Source organism: Dipodomys spectabilis, unplaced genomic scaffold (genome assembly GCF_019054845.1).
Source record: "Dipodomys spectabilis isolate Male_0828 unplaced genomic scaffold, ASM1905484v1 ptg000478l, whole genome shotgun sequence".
Classification (NCBI taxonomy): Eukaryota; Metazoa; Chordata; class Mammalia; order Rodentia; family Heteromyidae; genus Dipodomys; species Dipodomys spectabilis.
This window is the reverse complement of record NW_024871155.1, coordinates 888,214-906,414: the sequence shown is the minus strand read 5'-3', so window position 1 is coordinate 906,414 and position 18,201 is coordinate 888,214. Positions and strand designations below refer to the sequence as shown.

General features: G+C 57.5%; 1 protein-coding gene across 1 annotated transcript; it reads right to left on the bottom strand.

Annotated features, from left to right (window-relative positions):
* Nucleotides 1–5,033: 5,033 nt before the first annotated feature.
* Nucleotides 5,034–14,465, bottom strand: Snx33 (sorting nexin 33). The gene is made up of 2 exons (XM_042668838.1): nt 12,910–14,465; nt 5,034–6,197 (listed from the first exon to the last, which is right to left on the bottom strand). Exons 1-2 carry the CDS (start codon nt 14,384–14,386, stop codon nt 5,944–5,946), a joined length of 1,731 nt encoding a protein of 576 aa, XP_042524772.1. The 5' UTR covers nt 14,387–14,465; the 3' UTR covers nt 5,034–5,943.
* Between the last annotated feature and the right edge of the window lie 3,736 nt (nt 14,466–18,201).

Below are 18,201 nucleotides of genomic sequence, written 5' to 3'. Positions count from 1 at the left end.
AGCTGGGATGACAGGCAGGGGCCACCGGCGCCTGGCCTGCTGGACTTCAGTGCCCAGGGGCAGGAGGCCGACGCTGCAGTTAGAACAACATGAGGCCTGGTGGCCAGGAATGAAGGGGGGGGACAAGGGGGGGGGAGGAAAGAGGGGGAGGGGAGGAGCCTCCAGAGGGCCAGGCCTGCCAGTACACAACCCCCTCCCTCCCCGCTCCCGCCTGGCTGAGGAAGAGGGAAATTCTCCCTGTGTGAGTCACGGAATCCTGGGCCATGACGCCAGGAAGGAAGTGTGCAACCAGTATGCAAGTGCGCATGTGCCTGTACCTACAAGCTCCCCACCACCACACAGACTACACGTGCACACCCACACACACACGCACACCAGGAGCCATTCAGACATCCACAGGCACCTGCTATGAGCCAAACACCAGCCCAGACAGGCAAGTACAAGAGACTTTGATCTCCCATTAACCAGCAAAAAGCCAGAAGTGGAACTGTGGTTCAAGTGGTAGAGAGCCAGCCTTGAGTGCAAAAGCTAAGGAACAATGCCCAGACCCTGAGCTCAAGCCCTAGGACTGGCACACATGTACATACACACACATGCATGCACACACACACACACATACACACACACACGCACACACACACACACACACACACACACACACACGCAAAGAAAATTACCACTCAGCAAATATTTGCCCAGTGCTATTTGCGAGCCCAGCCGAAGGCACGACCTTCTCCACCCAATTCCTGCTTCCAGCTCCCACCTCCCCTCTGTCCCCCACCCCTGCCTCCCCCTCGGCTCCCAGCACCCCTCCATTCCCTCCGCGGCAGGGCGAGGCCGCAGCCCTGTCCCTGGGAAGGTAGGAGAGGGAAGGTGGGCAGGATTCACACTTGGCTCATCGAGGGAAGGGAAAGGAGCCAGGCAGACACGGCCTGAGCCGCCCAACCTGAAGCCAGTGACTCAGTGCCCCTGGGCCACCGTCTGTCTGCTGGGGCATGTTGGCAGACGTCGTGGGCAGCGAGAGAATTCACCCACGGCCGGCACTGAGCCCAAGTCCCGGCACAGACTCAAGGCCGGTGTGGCCTCGAGCCCACCCGGCCTGGCTTCCAGGAGGAAGTGACAAAGCTCACTCCCCTGAACTTGAACTTGTGGCCCTTTGGCAGCAGGGTCACCCTTGCTGGGGTGATGTTGGGGACACTGAGGCTCAGAGGAGTGACCTTGCCCGTGATCACCCCAGGAATCCATCCATCTATGGAAGCCAGTGAGCCTGGCCGTGAACTTTTGGGCGGTGTTGTCCTAGGTGCGCTGATGGACGTAGCTCCTCAGGAGGCTGAGATCTGAGAACCATGGTTCAAAGCTAGCCAGTGGCCTCATGGACCCTTTTTCCCATGCCAGCCAGGAGGCCCCAAGGAGACAGATCACCATGGAGACAGGGCAGTGACATGGGCCAAGGCCCTAAGTCTAGGGTGGCGGAAAAAGTGTTTCCAGGCTCAGACCTGCCTGCTACCATCTGTGGCCTTCCAGACCTGGCCCAGCCCCTTTTCTCACTGTGAAAGCAGGGTGCCGGGGATCTTGGCTGTGCCCAAGGCTGGAAACCCAACCCTTCTTCGTAGAACCCTTGCTGTGTAAGTGCTACCCAGCTCTCTGCCCATGTTATCCTCCTACCTGGAACGCCGTGCCATAAATACAAACACAGACTTCAGGAACAAAGGCAGGAGCCAGGGACACACGCCTGTCATCCCAGCTACTCAGGAGGCTGAGATCGGAGGATGGCAGTGTGAAGCCAGCCCAGGCAGGAATGTCCATGAGACTTATCTCCAATTAATTGCCAGAAAGCTAGATGTAGCTCAGTGGTAGAGTGCTCACCTTGAAGGAAACAGCTAAGGGGCAGCGCTAGGCCCTGAGTTCAAGTTGTAGTACTGGTATGAGAAAAAGGAGGAGGAGGAGAAGCAGAAAGAGAAGGGAGGAGGAGGAGGCACAGAAGGAGGAGGGGGAGAAGGGGGAGCAGGAAGAGGAGAAGGAAGAAGAAGGTGGAGGAGGTGAAGGAGAAGCAGAAGGAAGGAGGAGGAGGAGGAGGAAGAGAAGATGCGGGCCAGAGCTGGCGTGCAGATCAAGTTGGCCACAGCTATGCAAGACATTGCTTTTGAAACAGATTTGGATTGCACTGGCGTTTTGACTCAAAAAAAAAAAAAAATGGTTTGTGTTCAAGTCTGTTGAATGCTGGGGCTAGATTTCACAATCCGCCTTTCTGAGCTCTGTCTGGGGGAGGTAAATTCTGATCCCCTGTCCACGACCTTCCTGCCAGGACTGCCCTTTCCCCGCGAAGGGCAGAGTGAGGAGCAGAGCCCAGTGATGGGTACAGGTTGGGCGCGTGTGGGCTGGGTGGGGGAAACTTCCTGGGCTAGGCTGGAGCCAGCCTGAGTCAGCGGGCGGGCGGGCAGGGCAGGTCCAGTCCCCACATGCTCAGGGAGGAAGGACACGATGCTGGAATGCTCCTCAGGGCCCAGATCCAGGCCCTGCCCACCGCATTCTGACTCCTGATCTCACGGCCACTGGGGTTCAACTCCAAGGGCAAAGACAGGAAATCCCTAGGGCTTGGAGATGGGCCCATAGTGGGCAAAGTGAGCACCTCGGTGAGCTCTGGGGCTCTGGCCCTGGCTGGGCGGCCAGGTACAACCAACCTGTAATGCCCAGGAGTGAAGAAGCCGAGTGCTGGTGCTCACGCCTGTAATCCCAGCTATTCAAGAGGCTGAGACCCAAGGATGAGTTTAAAGTCAGCCTGGGCAGGAAAAGTCTGTGACTCTTATCTCTAATGAACCACCAAAAAGCTAGAAATGGAGTTGTACCTCAAGTGGTAGAGCACCAGCCTTGAGTGGAAAACCCTACGGACAGCGCCCAGGCCCTGAGTTCAAGCCCCAGGATTGACACCAAAAACAATTTTAAAAAGGAGTTGAGCCAGACACCGGTGGCTCACGCCTGTCATCCTAGCTACTCAGGAGGATCTGAGGATCGTGGTTCAAAGCCAGCTGAAGCCCGAAAGTCTGTGCGATCCTTATCTCCAGCAAAAAGCTGGAAGTGAAGCCATGGCTCAAGTAGTAGAGCACCAGCCTTGAGCAAAAAAAAATAAGAAAAAAAGGTAAGGGACAGCCAGTGCTTTGGTCCTGAGTTCAAGTGCCAGGACGGGTACACTGGCACACACACACACATACACACACACACAGGACCATACCTGCAAGCGCATGAATGAGTGGATGACTCTCTGCCACAGGATTTCCAGAGCCGCCGCCCGGGTCTCCCCGAGCCTGGCCAGGTTACACCCAATGGCAAAGCGGTGCGGCCAGGTTCACACCCTCCTGCATGCAGGGGGGGACAGGATGCAGGATCTGAGCTACACCTCTCTTCCCAGATCTGACATGAGGCCACCACACAGACTCCTTCTCCAGGGCTGGGCCAAGACCAGGGTTGAGGGTCCCCCCCCCCCCCCCCCAGGTCCTGGTAGCTGCCTGGGACAGAAAGAAAGGCCTTGTTTTCCAGCCCCCTCCGAACAAACAGGGGGGAAGCTGGAGACAGCTGGGCCCAGCTCAGCCTGGAACATCTGCCCAGCATGTGACCGAGACCGCACGGCTCCCCAGCGCCCTGCTCGGAGGGAGCCCCACATCCTCACACAGACATTAGAAAGTGGGGGGCAGTGACACCCTACTCCCACATATAACTGCCCTCACTCAGAGACCTCCGGAGGCTGCCAGAGGCAAAAGTCTTTACATTCTGGGCTGGTGGCTCACGCCTGTAATCCCAGCTACTCAGGAGGCTGAGATCTGAGGATGGTGGTTCGAAGCCAGCCTGGGCAGGAAAGTCCATGAGACTCTTATCTCCAATAAATCACCAGAAAACCAGAAGTGGCGCTGTGGATCAAGTGGTAGAGCGCTCGCCTTGAGCTGAAGAGCTGAGGGGCAGCGCCCAGGCCCAGAGCTCAAGCCCCATAACCGACAAAAAATAAATAAAGCAGAGCCAAGAACACAGGCTCTGAGTTCAAGCGTCAGTACTGACACCATTAAAAAAAAAAAAGCAGGGTGGGGGTAATATTCTAGATTGCCTCAGCCCAGCCCTGTGCTGTCTGCAGAAGGCTACAAGAAGGTCAAAGGCAAGAAGAGGTTAAGGGGTGTGGAGCTCCTTGAACGGTTTGGAAAATAAAAGGCAGGCAGGGAGGGGAAAAATATTTCCTCTGAAAGTCCCAAATCTGACCTAATTTTGACCCAGAGCCAGAGGAATTCATTCCAGAAGTTTCTCTGAGGACATTTTGCCTGGACCAGGAGTGCGGCTTGACACGGGCCTCTTCCTCACCCCGTCACGTACCATCCCTGCCCCCGCCCCCCGCCCCAGACCCCAACCCCACGTCCAAGACCCACACAACACAGACATAAGCCAGGCTTTGTTGGTGATCATAATTGTAAAAGGCTTTATCAAGAATAGAAGAGAAAAGAGATTGGGCAGCAGCGAGGAGCAGACCTGACCTCACAGGGCACAAAGGTGAAAGGTCAATCCCCTGGAAGGCAGAAATCCCTCAGGACGTAAACATAGGTAAGAGGCTGGCAGCTGCCCAGGGCAGGGCCTGCCTCCCAGTAAGGCTGGCAGAGGGCTAGGGGGCCCCCACGGCCCCCCACTTTCTCTCCTTAGTTTTCTCACTGTGCAATAGGAAAGAGTGTGAAGACTGAAGTCTGGACTTACAGAGATCCCTGCTAGGCTGGGTTTGCTTGGAGAATGTGCAGAAAAACTCAGCCTGCTCCCCTCAGTAATCTGGCCATTTTTAGGAGGGCTCATCTTAGCACCTTGAATCCAGAAAGAGATGCCGCAGAGTCCCCCAGCCAAGCCGGGCACCGGTGCTCAGGCCTGTCATCTCAGTGAGATCTGAGGATCAAGGTTCGAAGCCAGATGGGGCAGGAAAATCCATGAGACTCTTATCTCCAAGCAACCACCAGAAAACTGGAAGTGGTGCTGTGGTTCAACTTGGTAAAGCACTAGGGTTGAGCAAAAAAAAAAAAGCACAGGGACAGCACCCAGGCCCTGAGTTCAAGCCCCAGGACCATCAACAACAACAGCAAAATCTCCTAGCCAAATCAAGAAAAGATGGGGCTCAGCAGTGAAGACCACAAGAGGAGGTGACCAGCAGCCCCCCTTGTAGGGGACAGAGTAAAGGTAGAAAAAGCCAAGACACAGGAGCCAAAGATGGGCCCTTCCTTCTGCCATACAGGCCAGAATCCCCCAGGGGAAGTCTTAAAGGGATCTGGGAAAGTTAATGGAGGAAACAGACTCGTGGCTCAGTTGGTAGAGAGCTAGCCAATGAGCAAATGCGTCAGGTACTGAGTTCGAATCCTGGTCTCTGACCAAAAAAAAAGAGAAAAGAAAAGAAAAGAAAGGTAAAGAAGAGCCTTCTCCTCATTCACTGTCCAGCGGAGTCCCTGTCATTCTCCAAGACCCTGCTGGAATGCCCCCCATTCCCTGGAGGCGATCCCGTCCTGCAGAAGGTCTGCGGCATGTGCACTTCTTTGGGTACCCCTCGTGTGACACTGCCCCCTGCTTGGACTCCTGCAGGACGGGCCCCATCCCGGCCTGGATGCCTGGCATACGGTCCCCAGAGCCACAGCGGGCCGCAGTGTCCAGGAATGAACAGGGAAGTGGGTGGGCGCCGAATGAGCATCCCGGGGAGAGGGGAAGAGGCCCGGCCCAAGTGACTGACCAGCAGCCTGGGCTTTGGCCTGGAGGAGCGTGGACCCGTCGTGGTAGGAGGGACTTCCCTAGGGGTGACCCGGGACTCCTCCAGTAACCCTTCTGCCAGGAGGTAAGGAGGCCCCGGGCCTCGTGCATGCTGGAGCCTCCTGGCTAGATAGAACGGGGCGGGATGGGGTGGACGGCAGTGACCGGGCCTGGGGAGGGGGCCCTCCCCAGTCAGAGGTGGTCATACATGCGCAGGGTCTTCTCCAGCTGCTGGCCGACTTGCTGGTAGAAGAGGATCTGCTGCCGCAGGTAACTCCGCATCATGTGCTTAAAGTCAAGTTCCCGGCGCTGGTGGAAATGGTTCATCTCGGCCTGCAGGGCAAAGCCCACCACCCGGCAACGCCGGCGGATGCCGTCCGCCTCGTCCTGGGCCATGCGGCCCTCGTCACTCATGCGCTGGCTTTCCTTGACCTTGGCGAAGGCACCTGGGGGTGGGGGGGGGCGCGGGAGGGGGCAGGGGGAGGGGGCCGGGGGGAGGGGGCACAGAGGAGGGAGGGCAGGCAGCTTAGGGCTGAGGTCTGACCTAGACCCCCTTCAAGGGCAGGAGAACCCTCCCGCAGCCTGGTTCAGACCTCTCCCTTGAAGGCCCCCCCCCCCCCCGGGGCCCCCACTCTGTACCCTGTACAGAACAGATTATCACTTCCTCCAATCCTGGAGACCTGACAGCTGCTGGCAACCACATTCCTGCTGTGTGTGTGTGTGTGTGTGTGTAAAATTGGGGCTTGAACTCAGGACCTAGGCACTGTCCTTTGTGTGTGTGTGTGTGTGTGTGTGTGTGTGTGTGTGTGTGTGTATGTGTGTGTGTGTGTGTGTAAAATTGGGGCTTGAACTCAGGACCTAGGCACTGTCCTTTTAGCTCTTTCTATTCAAGACTGGTGTTCTACCACTTGAGCCACAGCTCCACTTCTGGCTTTTTTTGCTAGTTATTTGGAGACAAGTCGCACGGACTTTTCTGCTCCAGCGGGCTTCAAACTCAGATCCTCAGATCTCGGCCTCCCGAGTAGCTAGAGTGACAGGCCTGAGCTTCCGGTGACTGGCTACTGCTAGATTTGTTTTGGTTTTCTTCTTTTCTCTTTTTCTGTGCCGGGTTTTGGGACTTGAAGTAAGGCCTGTGTGCTCTTCTTGAGCTTTTTTGGATCAAGACTAGCACTCTATCACTTGAGCTCTATTTCTGGCTTTTGGTGGTTTATAAGAGTCTCACAGGGCTGGGAAGGTGGCTTAGTGGTAAAGTGCTTGCCTAGCATGCATGAAGCCCTGGGTTCGGTTCCTCAGTACCCCATAAATAGAGAAAGCCAGAAGTGGTGCTGTGGCTCAAGTGTAGAGTGCTAGCCTTGAGCAAAAGAAGTTCAGGGCAGTGCCCAAGCCCTGAGTTCAAGCCACAGGACTGGCCAAAAAAAAAAAAAAAAGTCTCATGGACTTTCCTGCCTGGGCTGGGTTTGAATTGAGATCCTCAGATCTCAGCTTCCTAAGTAGCTGGGATGACAGGTGTGAGCCAACAGTGCCTGGCATCTTAGAAGGTCTCTTTCCTTTTTTTTTTGTCGGTCATGGGCCTGAACTCTGGGGCTGGGCACTGACTCCCTTAGCTCCTATCAGACCTCGATCTACCTGATTGGCTCAGGCTCCTGGTTCATCTTTGGGCTGCCAGAAAAATCTCTCCACCCTGGCTCAGTCTGTCTGTCCTGTGCGGTACCCAAAGATGCCCCTCCAGCTGGGTGCCCTAACTGGCACTCCCTGTAAACCAAGATCCACACTCATTCCCCTGGTCCTGGAGGCCTCAGGGAATTGGCCCCCATTCCTTGTTCACCAAACCCTTTTAGATCTTTCCTACTGTACCTCTCCGCCCACAGGATGCCTTATTCATAATTCAAGACCCAGCTTGGGTGTCACTTCTATACAATGGCAGAGCCTTTTCCCTTGGTACCCTTGGGGAGAGGCCTGAACCGTCCCCCCCTTCTAGACCACCTGTCCTGTCTCCTTCACATGCAAGCCCAGCCTACTCTACACCCCAGGTCCCTTGGGGAGACGAGGAGAGGGTGGTAATCACCAGATGACAAAGTGGGGCAGAAGGGGAATACACGTGGGCAGATCCAATGTGGAAAAAGCGGAATGAATCCACTAGCAGCTGGTTAATGAAATTCCGTTCTGAATTAAAACATTTGCCTTGAAGCCAATGCAGGAGGCTGGGGGTGGGAGGGGGGGGGGGTGAGATGGGTGGGGGGGTGTTTGTGTCTGGTTCTTTCTCTTGGAGGGGCAACAGGACATCTCCAAGGCAAAGAGGAAGGAGGTAGGGAGGGTTTGTGAGGACAGAAAATGTTCTCAGCACTTCCAAAGCCTTCCCAATCCAGGGGCAATGGGGCACCCCTGTAGCTTCTTTTGCTCAAGGCTAGCGCTCTACCACTGGAGCCACAGCTCCACTTCTGGCTTTTTCTGAGTGGTTCATTGTAGAGAAGGGTCTCAAAGACTTTCCTGCCCCAGCTAGCTTTGTGATCATCAAATCTCAGACTCCAGAGTAGCTAGGATTACAGGTGTCAGCCACCTGTACCCTGACTTTAATTTTTTTTTTTTTTTTTGTCGGTTGTGGGGCTTGAACTCTGGGCCTGGGCGCTATTCCTCAGCTCTTAAGTTCAAGGTTAGTGCTCTACCACTTGAGCCACAGTGCCACTTCTGGTTTTCTGAGTGGTTTATTGGAGATAAGAGACTCATGGACTTTCCTGCCTGGGATGGCTTTGAACCACGATCCTCAGATCTCAGCCTCCTGAGTAGCTAAGGATTACAGGTGCAAGCCACCAGCTCTCGGTGGATCTTGCACTTTAAGGGAAAAAAAAAAAAAAAAAAAACATTTTAAGCCGGGTGCTGGTGGCTCACGCTTATAATCCTAGTTGTTCAGGAGGCTGAGATCTGAGGATGGCAGTTCAAAGCCAGCCCAGGCAGGAAAGTCTATGAGACTCTCATTTCCAATTAACCATCAGAAAACTGTAAGTGGAGCTGTGTCTCAAGTGACAAAGTGCTAGCTTGAAAAAGCTCAGCAACAGCCCGCAGGCCCCGAGTTCAAGCCCCAGTATTGACAAAGAAGAAAAAAAAACCTCACAGAGACTGAATGCACCCACCTCTGGGCACAAGCTGGCCTCCACCTGGCCTACGCTGCCTCAGCCAAGCTTCTACCCCATGGCCACAGATACTCTGTGGTCTTGGCCTGGCTCTGGTGCACCCAGGATGGTAGCTGGGGGTGGAGCTCCAGCTCTCAGCCCAGGTCTCCTTGGAGCTTCCTCCCTTGTGCCCCAGCTGTCCATCCCCAGGGGAGCTCCATCCTCCAGCTGGCTGGAAACAGCCTGGCTGGCGAGTCAGAGTTCCTGGGCGCCAGCTGGGCTCTGCTATCCCGTTATCTCTGTGTTCTTCTGTGAGATAAGGGACAGCATCAGTGCCAGGCTGCGCTGGGCTCAGGGCCCACTCCTGTCCCATGCTGGCTCTTGGGGGCACAGATCCTGCCTTGTCCCAGAGCCTTGTTTTCTCAGGATAATGTGTGTGTGTGTGTGTGTGTGTGTGTGTGTGTGAGAGAGAGAGAGAGAGAGAGAGAGAGGGAGAGAGAGAGAGAGAAACAGACAGACAGACACTAGGGCTTGAACTCAGGGTCTTGAGCTTTTGCTTGGCTTTTTCACTCAAGGCTAACGTTCGACCCCCATAAGCCACACCTCCACACCTCCACTCCAGCTTTTTGCTGGCCCACTGGAGATAAGAGTCATGGACTAAGCCAGGCACTGGTGGCTCAAGCCTATCATCCTAGCTGCTCAGGAAGCTGAGACCTGAGGATCACGGTTCAAAGCCAGCCCAGGCAGAAAAGTCCATGAGACTCTCATCTCCAATTAACCACCAGAAAGCTGGAAGTGGCACTGTGGCTCAAGTGGTAGAGTGCTCAACCTTGAGCTGAAGAGCTGAGGGACAGCGCCCAGGCCCAGAGTTCAAGCCCCATGACCACAAAAATAAAAGAGTCATGGACTTTTCTTCCCAAGCTGGCTTTGAACTTCAATCCTCAGAACTCTCAGCTTCCTGAGCAGCTAGGATGACAGACGTGAGCTAATACTGCCTAGCTTTCAGGATAAACTATTTACTAGGGTCCCTTTTCATCCCCCAAATACCCCCAGTTAAGAAGTTAATTATTAGTTATTGCTCCTCTAAGGGACCCCTGAATTGGGATCCAGGGGCTGGGCCAGTGGGCAGAGTAGGCTGGTGGCCTTATCTTAGCATCAATCAGACTCCACATCCCAGTTTACCAACGTGGAGACTGAGGAGAAAAACTCACCAAGGGCCAAAGCACCAGTGGCTCACATCTGTCATCCTAGCTACTCAGGAGGCTGAGATCTGAAGATCAAGGTTCAAAGCCAGCCTGGGCAGGAAAGTCCATGAGACTCTTATCTCCAATGAAAACCAGAAGTGAAGCTGTGGCTCAAGTGGTGGAGCGCTAGCCTTGAGCACAAAAGCCCAGGGACGATGCCCAGGTCCAGAGTTCAAGCCCCAGGACCAGCAAAACAAAACAAAACAGAGGTCAGCCAGGTTTCATTCCCTCTGGGAGCCACAGGCGCCCTGGGCATGAGGCTGCCCTACTGCCCCAGCACAGACAGCTGTTTACTGACGATGCCCAGCCTCTTGCTGCCCACACAGGAACACACCAGCCAAGGAGCTGGTTGAACCAGCTTTCCCAGGCCCAGCACGCTGGCCCCCTTCCCCCACCAGCCAGGTCTAATGTGTCCTCCATTCCCAGGAGCTCCGCCTCTGAAGGCTACAGCTCCCAGGCTTCCTTCTCCTGTTTCACTGATAGGAAACGAGGCCCAAAGAGGAAAAAGCACTTCCCAGGGGCACAAGCTAACTAGAACTCAGGACTTGCATCTCCTAGAGCTGAAAGGAGGAGGGAGAAAGGTAGGGATGGAAATTGGGGGTAGGCACGGAGGGAGGGAAAGAAGCAGGAGGAGAAAGCAGGGAGAAAGCAGGCTAGGAGCAGAAGAGAGAGAGAAAGAGACAGACAGACAGACAGACAGACAGACAGACAGAGAGAGACAGAATATGTCAGTACTAGGGCTTGAACTCAGGGCCTAGGCACTGTCCCTTAGTTTTATCCCTCAAAGCTAATAATGCTCTACCACGTGAGCTATTACCTCTACCTCTGGTTTTTTTCAGGTTAACTGGAGATTTAACAGGGTCAAGGACTTCGCTGCCCAGGCTGGCTTTGAACTTCGATCCTCAGGTCTCAGCCTCTGGAGTAGCTAGGATGACAGGCATGAGCCACAGGTGCCTAGAAGTTTTGGCAGTCACCGCTTGGTGAGAATGGCAGCCTGCTCACTCTGACTTCTGGGGTTTACGGGCATGAAAAGTGTTGGCAAGTCCTGCAAGCTCCGACCAGAGGGAGGGCCCAAGGCCCCACCCAGATAAAAACTCTCCACTAAGCCAGGCCTGACCTCAGGGCCTTAGAGCCTGGGAAACCAGCCCCAGCGCCCTGCAAACCAAGTTACCACCCAGCCCCAGGGAGAACCACACCTCTCTTCAGACATCCGCTGTCCCCAGCCACCTGTAGTCACCCCTAACTCACCCCTTAAGAAAGACAAGAAGTCCAGGTACCTCGCTGGGCACCAGTGGTTCACACCTGTCATCCTAGCTAACTCAGGAGGCTGAGATCTGAGGATTCAAGTTCAAAGCCAGCCCAGGCAAGGAAAAGCCTGTGAGACGGTTATCTCCCATGAACCACCAAAAAGCTGCAAGTGGAGCTGTGGGGCTCAAGTGGTAGGGTGCTAGACTTGAGTAGAAAAACGCTAAGGAACAGTGTGCCCAGACCCTGAGTTCAAGCCCCAGGACTGGCAAAAAGAAAGGGAAGGGAAGATGATACTGATCCCTATGGGCAGCGCTGGGACCCTTTTTGTTTGGCCACCTCAGCCCAGCCTGGTGCTGCATGTGACCTGAGATGAATCATGTTCCTAGCAATTCCCAGTCAGCCCTTGCAGGGGCCACAGTGTCCCTCCCCCACGGAGGGGACCATGGGAACTGAACAGAGCCTAGATCTGGGCTGTGTCCTTGGGGAGCTGGCTGCAGGGATAGTCCCAGCTGAGCCAGACTCCCTGAGCAACCACCCCGCTGAGGACCAGAGCCTCCCACGCCAGCGAAAGGAGGGGAAGGAGGACAGAGACCCTCCCACACAGATAAGGTCCCTGGCTCACAGGTGGGTGGAGCAGGGAAATCAGGCAGCGGGGAGCTGGAGGGGCTGGGGGGGTGAAGGGAGATAGCTTTGTGTGCATGAGCTCTATTCTGGGTCCCTGAACTCATGGAGGGGGGAGTTTCTCCAAGGTATTTGTACCCAGCTCCCTAACTTCATCAATGTTTCCAGAACACAGCCTTGAGGCTCAGAGCATGATGGGGGTAAATGAGGCAGGAACCAAGTAAATAAGTGAACTGCCAAGAGTTAAAACGCATTGCCTGAGCCGGCTGCTAGTGGCTCACACCTGTCATCCTAATTACTCAGGAAGATGAGATCTGAGGATCACCGTTCAAAGCTAGCTGATACAGGAAAGTCCGTCAAACTCTTCTTATATCCAAGGAACCAGCAGAAAACCAGAAGTGGAGCTGTAGCTCTAAATGGTAGAGCACTAGCCTTGAGCAAAAGAGTTCAGAGACAGAATCCAGGCTCTCAGTTCAAGCTCCATGACTGACCAAAAAATAAAATAAAATAAAGACATTGGCTCATGCCTATAATCTTAGCTACTCAGAAGACTTGAGATCCGAGAATCTCCTCCTGGTTGGAAGCCAGCCAGGGCAGGACAGTCCAGGAGACTCTTATCTCCAATGAACACCAGCAAGATGCCAGTGGTGGTGCTGTGGCTCAAGTGGTAGAGCACCATCCTTGAGTCAGAAAAAAAGCTAAGGGATAGCAGTTAGGCCTTCAGTTCAAGTCCCAGTACAGGCACTCACGTGCACGTGCACATGCACACACACACTCAAGAATGAAGCATCAGCTGGGTGCAATAACCCTCCACCTAGAATAGCACCCTGCCAGAGCTCAGTCTCAACACACCTGCCCAGTGAGTGAGCGAGATTAACCTAGGAAGATGACCCCACTCCATTGGGGCGAGGCCACGCCTGCTCTCCCTGAGGCCTTACCTTTCTGCAGGTGGATGATGTCAGGGAAGTTGGAGAGCAGGCCCTGGTAGAGAGACAGCATGTCGAGCATCTGGAAGAGATCATTTTTGGGTTGCTCGGCGAACATCTCACCCACAGCTTCATAGGTCCGGCCCGTGTGAGAAATGGCATGATTGAGGGCCTCTGAGCTAAAGGGAGGGTCCATCTGGAAGGCATGGCTGATGGCTTGGAAGGCACTGCCCAGCTTCTGGAACTCCTTCCGGAATCCCCCAACGTGCTTGCGCACCAGCTCGGAGGCCACGGTGCTCAGCTGCAGGACGCTGTCGTCCATCTTCTTGCTGAAGGCCTTGAAGATGTCCACGCGGTCCTCCACATCCTGGAGGTCTTGGTGCTCCGTAGGGATCTGAAAGGTGAGCAGAAAGCTGGCACCCACCAAATCGTCCTTCTCGGCCCGGCGTTTGCCCATCTTCCACTGCTTATCATCCCGGCAGCTGAGAAAATGCTGGAAGCCTTCATACTGGGACAGCACGGGGTGGCTGGTCATGTGATCCATCCAGAGAATCAGCCTGCGTTTCCGCTTGGCGATGAAATCCTCTTCGAAGCGGCCGGTGGCCTGCTTCTCTGGCAGGTGGGGCACGGAGATGACCGTGAACTTGTGCAGCAGGCGGTTGTACAGCCAGTCGAAGTGTTTGTAGCGCCGGTAGACGGGCGAGCTGGCATGGGTCGGCGTGAGTTTGTAGGAGATGTAACTTTTGATGCCTTTGAACTTGGTCTGCTTGGTTGGGTCCTCCACCGAGCAGGCAAATGGGTGCGGGTTGGCCTTCCACTGGGGGCCCCGAGGACCCATCTCGATGGAGTAGGTCTCGGCAATCTTGGCCATCATGGGCACATCCCCCAAGATGAAGGCCTCCACCCCGGATCGCACGAAGCAGGAGAAGCGGTTCAGATTGCGGCCTACCACGCTGCCTCGCTTGGCAGAGGCCAAGCTGTCCTGGCGCTCCAGGGGCGGCTTGGGCCGGAAGGCCATGTGCTGGGTGGGGTAGGCGCCCGGATAGGACAGGTTGAGCGGGGGGTGCCCATTGGTGCCCAGCCCGCCAGCCCGGGGCTCTTCCACCACCGTGCACCCGTCATCCCAATCGTCCCAGTCGTCATCGTCATCTTCCTCGAAACTGCCCGGGTTGGAGTACAAGCCCGCGCCGCTCCGGGCCGGGCTGGCGACCCCAGGGCTGCTGGGCAAACCCACCGGGGCGCCCGGGGGAGGGCTGGCGGGGCGGCCGGCCGGCGGCTTCTCCGCAGGGTCCGTGCCGGCGGCGTCGGGCTGGACGATCTCCACGTACGAGGCCGGGAAGAGCCCGGTCTCCCCGCGGCTGTTTTGTCCCTGCAGCCAGCCATCCAGAGAGTTCTCGCTGAAGACCACCAGCTCCTCGTCCTGCTGGATGCTGATCTCCTCCTGGTTCTCGCTGTGGAAGTCGTACAGGGCGCGGCCTTTCAGGGCCATGGCTGGGCCGGTGGGGTCGGGGTGGGGGTCCCCGCGGCGCTGGGCTCAGGGGTGCGTGTCAGCCGGCGGCGGCTCGTCCGGGACGATCGGCCTCCTCACGCCGCTGGCCATGGCCCGGGAGCGGCCGCCCGGCGTGGGGCGGCCCGGCGTGGGGCGGCCCGGCGTGGGGCGGCCCGGCGTGGGGCGGGGAGGCCTGCGGGCCTCTCCCCTCCTTCTCCCCCGGGGAAGTGGGGCGTGGGGGGGGCTGCGATCGCGCTCCCGACGGCGGAGGCTGCGGACCCGGGAGGCAGCTCGGCGGCAGGGCTGGAAAACAGGGGGGCAGCCACGTCGGCCGGCGGGTCCCGCGCGGATCGGCCCTGCCCCCCGCCCCGGTGCCCCCCCCCGCCCGCCCCGGTGCCCCCCCCGCCCCGGTGCCCCCCCCCCGCCCCGGTGCCCCCCCCGCCCGCCCCGGTGCCCCCCCCGCCCCGGTGTCCCCCCCCGCCCGCCCCGGTGCCCCCCCCGCCCCGGTGCCCCCCCCCGCCCGCCCCGGTGTCCCCCCCCCCGCCCGCCCCGGTGCCCCCCCGCCCGCCCCGGTGTCCCCCCCCGCCCGCCTCGGTGCCCCCCGCCCGCCCCGGTGCCCCCCCGCCCGCCCCGGTGCCCCCCCGCCCGCCCCGGTGCTCCCCCCCGCCCCGGTGCCCCCCTCCCCCCGCCCCGGTGCTCCCCCCGCCCCGGTGCTCCCCCTTCCCCCCCCGCCCCGGTGCCCCCTCCCCCCGCCCCGGTGCTCCCCCTTCCCCCCCCCCGCCCCGGTGCCCCCCTCCCCCCCGCCCCGGTGCTCCCCCCCCGCCCCGGTGCCCCCCTCCCCCCGCCCCGGTGCTCCCCCCCCCGCCCCGGTGCCCCCCCGCCCCGGTGCCCCCCCCCCCCCGCTCCCGGGCCCCGCGGCCGGGCCCCCGATGCGCCGGGCCGGGCCGGGCCGGGCGAGGACCCGCGACCTCGGGGCGCCCGCCGGGGCCCCGCCGCCTCTTCTGTTCGTCCTCCCCCCGATCCCCCCCCCCCCCGCCTTCCGAGCCCGAGACTAACCCGGATCCGAGTGCGAGGACGCTGCGGAGGGCGGAGGGGCCCCGCGCGCCCCGGCCCCGCCGCGGTTCGCGGGGCTCCGGCTCCGCAGCGCGGGCCCTGGGCCTCCTGCGCCCGCCGCGGTCCGACCGGCCGGAGACGCTGGGGGGCAGCGGCGCCCCGCACCCCGGGCTCCCGCACGGCCAGCCCCTGGGCGCCGCCAGCGCCAAAACAAAAAGGCGACTCCGGGAGGCGGCGGCGTCCCCGGGAGGAGGAAGGGCCGGGCAGGGGAGGGGACGGGGAGCGGAGGGGAGGGCCGGGAGCGGACCGGGGAGGAGAGGGAGGAGACCGGGGACGGGAGGGGAGAGGGGCGGGGACAAGGGAGGGGAGGGGAGGGGAGGGAAGAGGGGAGGGGGGGAGGGCAGAGGGAAGGGGAGGGGAGGGAGGACGGACCGGAGGCGGGCGCGGGACAGACTCCGAGGCCCCCCCTGCGCCCCAGCTGGGCCGGGCCCCGCCCCCCTGCGATCCCGGACGCCCCTCTCGCTCCCCCATTCCAAGTCCCCACCTTCTGCTCGCTCAGCCCCGGAGGTGAGAGTGGGGAGACAGGCACGGGGAATCGGGGTGCATCCTGACTTAGGGGAGCTGGCCTGACCTCTGGGGCACCCGGTTACCCTAGGGCAAAGGGAAGTCAGCACATGGCAGGCCGGCAGGAGCCTGTGAGGTGGGGTGGGGGCTGCAGCGGTCATCAGGTCACCACCAGATGATAGGACCCCCTGCCCTGGGAAACCTCCATGATGGGGAGGGGGAGGAGCACTGGACCCCACTGCAGCCAGAGGAACAGGGAGGCGCAGAGTTGTGGGGTCCCGTGGTGGTCTGCCAGAGCAAGCTGGGTTTGGCCTTCCCTTCCCTTAGGGGTGCAGGTGTCACTTTTGTGGTGGTTTTTTGTGGGGAGGGAGGAGGGTGGTAGAGTTTGGGGTGTTTTGTTTTGTGTTTCTTCCTTGCTCAGCTAGCTTGGCTGGCACTCTACCACTTCAGCCAAGACACTTCTAGTCCTGCTTTTTTGCCAGTGGGTGTGTGTGGGTGTGCGCACATGACCACACATGCCAGCCAGTCCTTGCTCAGGGCCTAAGTAAGCAAGGTCCCTTAGCTCTTTTGTTCAAGCCCAGAGTTCAGGCCCAGGACTGACAAAAAAAAAAAAAGAGGGGCTGAGAAGGTGGCTCAGTGGTAGAGCACTTGCCTTGCATGCCAGAGGCCCTGGGTTCGATACCTCAGCACCACATAAGCAAAAAGTAAAAAGCCGGAAGTGGCGCTGTGGCTCAAGTGGTAGAGTGGTAGTCTTGGGGAAAAGAAGCTCAAGGACAGTGCCCAGGCCCTGGTTCAAGCCCAGAACTGGCAAAAGGAATGAAGGAGGGAAGGAAGAAGGAAGGAAAGGAAGGAAGGAAGGAAGGAAGGAAGGAAGGAAGGAAGGAAGGAAAGGAAGGAAGGAAGGAAGGAAAGAAAGAGAAAGGTTTGACAGGAGCCAGCAGCTTACACCTATAATTGTAGGTACTCATGAGGCTGAGATCTGAGGATTGGAGTTTGAAGTCAGCCTGGGCAAACAATTCTCTAATTAGCCAGCAAATAGTCAAAGTAAAGCTCAAGTGAAAAAGGTAAGCAAGAGCTCAAGGCCCATGTTCAGGATCTCCACCCCCAAAATGTTTTGTGAATAAGACTCAGGAGGATAATCTCAAGATCCCTCTCTCTCTTTTTTCTTCTTTTTTCCAGTGCTGTGCATTCAACCTGGAGCCTCATGCATGCACCACCAAAGGAGAGTAGAATAGTATTACAGTATATCTAGGGACTCATGTATAAAGATACTATTCTAAACAAAAGGAAACAGTAAACAACACAATTCAGAATTATCTTTCTCTCTGGGGAGGAGTGGTTGGGATAGGTAGATGAAATGATGGTGGCACTACGTAAATTAGCTATTCAGTTCATGAGTATTCATCATAGGTAATTTATGGTACATACATATTTTCCAGATATCACATACCATACGTTTTAAGACAATGGAAAACGTACAAAACAAAATGATCAATGACAAAGCTAGGTGGCGTCAAAGGCCTGAGAAAACGCTACGCTCACAGCTGTTAACGAGCCTAGCGTTAAATAATTTGGCAACTCCCCGCACAGCTGCCAGCAACCCAATCCATCAGGCTAATTCACTTGCGCACAGTCCAAAGGGTTAGAACTTGTAATTATAGCTACTCAGGGGGCTGAGATCTGAGGATCTCGGTTCGAAGCCAGCCCGGGCTGGAAAAATCCGTGAGAATCTCATCTCCAATGAACCACCAAAAAGTTCAAAGTGGAGCTGTGGCTCAACTGGTAGAACGCCAGCCTTGAGTGAAAAATGCCTAGGGACAATGCTAATGCTCTGAGTTCGATCCCCAAGACGTGTGTACGCGCGCGCGCACACACACACACACACACACACACACACACACACACACACACACACACACACAGAGAAATGAGTGGAAACGATGAACACAATTAGAGGAACATTCTTGGCAACTGAAAACCGCGCAGAGTCGTAGCAGCACGCGTTCACCTCAGGCCGCAAGGCTTCCGCCTCGCTCCGCCAATCAGAAGTAGAAATACTCGATCTACCCATTAGAGGCGTGTCCAATTTTGACCAATAGGAAGTTGAATGGGCGTGGCCACAAGCAGCCTCTCTTTCATTGGCTCAGAGTTGTCTGGGGAGACCGCCCCCATCCCTAGTCCGGTCGCTGCAAGGCGGA